This window comes from Chrysochloris asiatica, unplaced genomic scaffold (assembly GCF_000296735.1).
Source record: "Chrysochloris asiatica unplaced genomic scaffold, ChrAsi1.0 scaffold00310, whole genome shotgun sequence".
Classification (NCBI taxonomy): Eukaryota; Metazoa; Chordata; class Mammalia; order Afrosoricida; family Chrysochloridae; genus Chrysochloris; species Chrysochloris asiatica.
The window spans coordinates 1,637,174-1,639,052 of record NW_006408828.1 but is presented as its reverse complement, the minus strand read 5'-3'; the positions used below and the strand labels follow the sequence as shown (position 1 = coordinate 1,639,052).

General features: G+C 61.4%; 1 protein-coding gene across 1 annotated transcript in view; it reads right to left on the bottom strand.

The window, feature by feature from the left end:
- The window catches only part of MYRF (myelin regulatory factor), a 37,747-nt gene extending 36,182 nt beyond the window's left edge, over positions 1-1,565 (bottom strand). The window contains 2 exon segments of the mRNA XM_006875050.1: positions 1,273-1,346; positions 1,348-1,565. Coding sequence (XP_006875112.1) covers positions 1,273-1,346; positions 1,348-1,565 — 292 coding nt within the window.
- Positions 1,566-1,879: the final 314 nt, after the last annotated feature.

Sequence of the window (1,879 nt, the reverse complement as noted above, 5' to 3'; positions counted from 1 at the left end):
AGGGACTGGGATGCTGGGAAAAGGGGGGGCTGGGCTTCTCAAGTTGGTGAGGAGGGGCCCAAAAAGGACCAGAGGTTCGGACTAGATATTTCAGTGTTTCAACAAGGGTCTGTAAAGCGGAGGGAGCAGAGATGTCAGCCCGACACCTCCGTGTGCGCCCCCCCCCCATCCCACCCCTCTGGAATCCAACAATCAAGGACCAAGTGAAGTCTTGGAAGGGGGGTAGGGGCTACTCGGGAAGCAGGAAGGAGAGTTGGAAAGCTGTGGTCAGCCCCTCAAACCACTGCATGGGAGAGAAAAGAAGACAGATGCTCTAGGAACAGAGATAAGGAAGGCGTTGTTGTGGGCTGTGTTGTTGGGGGCCCCCACCCTGGGAGGGTCCTACCAGCATCAAGGTGGGAGGATGAAGTCATTCCTGGGGGCAGAGTCAAAGGAGATCCAGGGACAGGTGCAAGGGGACACAGCCCGGAGGAGCTTCCTAGGACCCTGGGGTGTAATTCATAGCGCTGGGAGGGTCTCTGAGGAAGGAGACGGCTGGTGTCGAGGTACCAGCTTCAAGAAACATGCTGGACCAGAGGATGGTGAACCAGCCTAGGGAGACATGCTAGGGAGGGGTCCCAGGCTCAAGTGCGGAGGGAGGAGCTGCTTAAGGGGGAATTTTAGCCTTGGGGTTGCAACATTGCTGTTCTGAAGGGGTCCCAGTCCCTGGGCAGCATAATGGAGTGGTACCAACTCCTAGGAGGAGGGCCTGCCAACAAGAGTGACATCCTGAAAGGCACGCGGGGGTCTCCATCTCTAGGCATGGTCCAGGTTACTGGGGGGCGGGGGCACGCTCTGAGAGGTATAGTTGGGGGGGGGGGAGGGTTGGGTGCCGGTCTCGAAAAGTACAGACGATTCTAGAAAGACAATTCTGAGACGCCAAAAGGGTTCTAGCTCCAAGGAGCTCAGTAGGGGGTCCCCAAATTCAGGAAGTGCACTGCGGTTGGGCGGCCTCAGAATCTAGGGCGGGCTACGGATCCTGGGAGACGACGTGAAGGAGGTCCCAGCCTGGCGAAGAGATACAGCCCCAAGGAAACTGTGCGTTGGAAGGCAGGTAGGGGGGCCCAACTTCAGTTGAGGTGCGTAGTAGTAACCTGGATTCCAGGCTGGAGGCGGGCCCCAGTCTAGAAAACGTGTTCTGGAAGCACATTGAGAGTCCCAGCCCCCGGAGAGATCCGCTGGGAACTCTCAATGCGAAGGGGTCGCCGCTCCCGCCGGCCCGCGGTCCCTCACCTTCGAAGAAGCGCTGCAGCGCCTCGGTCTCGTCCACCACCTCCATGTCCGGCCTGCCCGGTGCGCACTCCGCCCGGCCCCGCTACAGCCCGGCCCGGGGGCGCGGCACCGCCGGCGCTGCCCGCGCGACAGTCCCAGCTCCGCTCCAGCTGCGGTCCCGCCCGGCCTGCCGCTGCGCTCGCCCCCCGTGCGGTCCTGGCCCGGCCCCTACCCGCCCCATGCGCCCCGCCCGCCGCGCCGCGCGCCCCCTGCCGGTCCACCCGCGCCGCAGCCCTGCCGCGGGCAAGACACATGCGTCTCCTCCAGGGGGCGCTTGGCTCGGGTTGGGGGCCCGGCGGGTCACCGGGTCGGTGAGAGGCGAGTGTTTGGGCAGACTGGGCTAGGTGGCATTGGCTGAGGCTGGGGTCCTTGCCTGTTGCCCAAAAACGGAAGGCAGGATTCTGAACTTAGATTTCAGACCTAAACTTACCTTGTTGCTGTTAAGTACCTTGTACAGGGTTTCAAAAACACTGGACCACAAGGTCGGTTTGAACCACAAGGTCTGCAGTTCAAACTCAACAGCCCCTCCTTGGAAACTATACAGTGTGACTATGAGTCAGGAGCAACT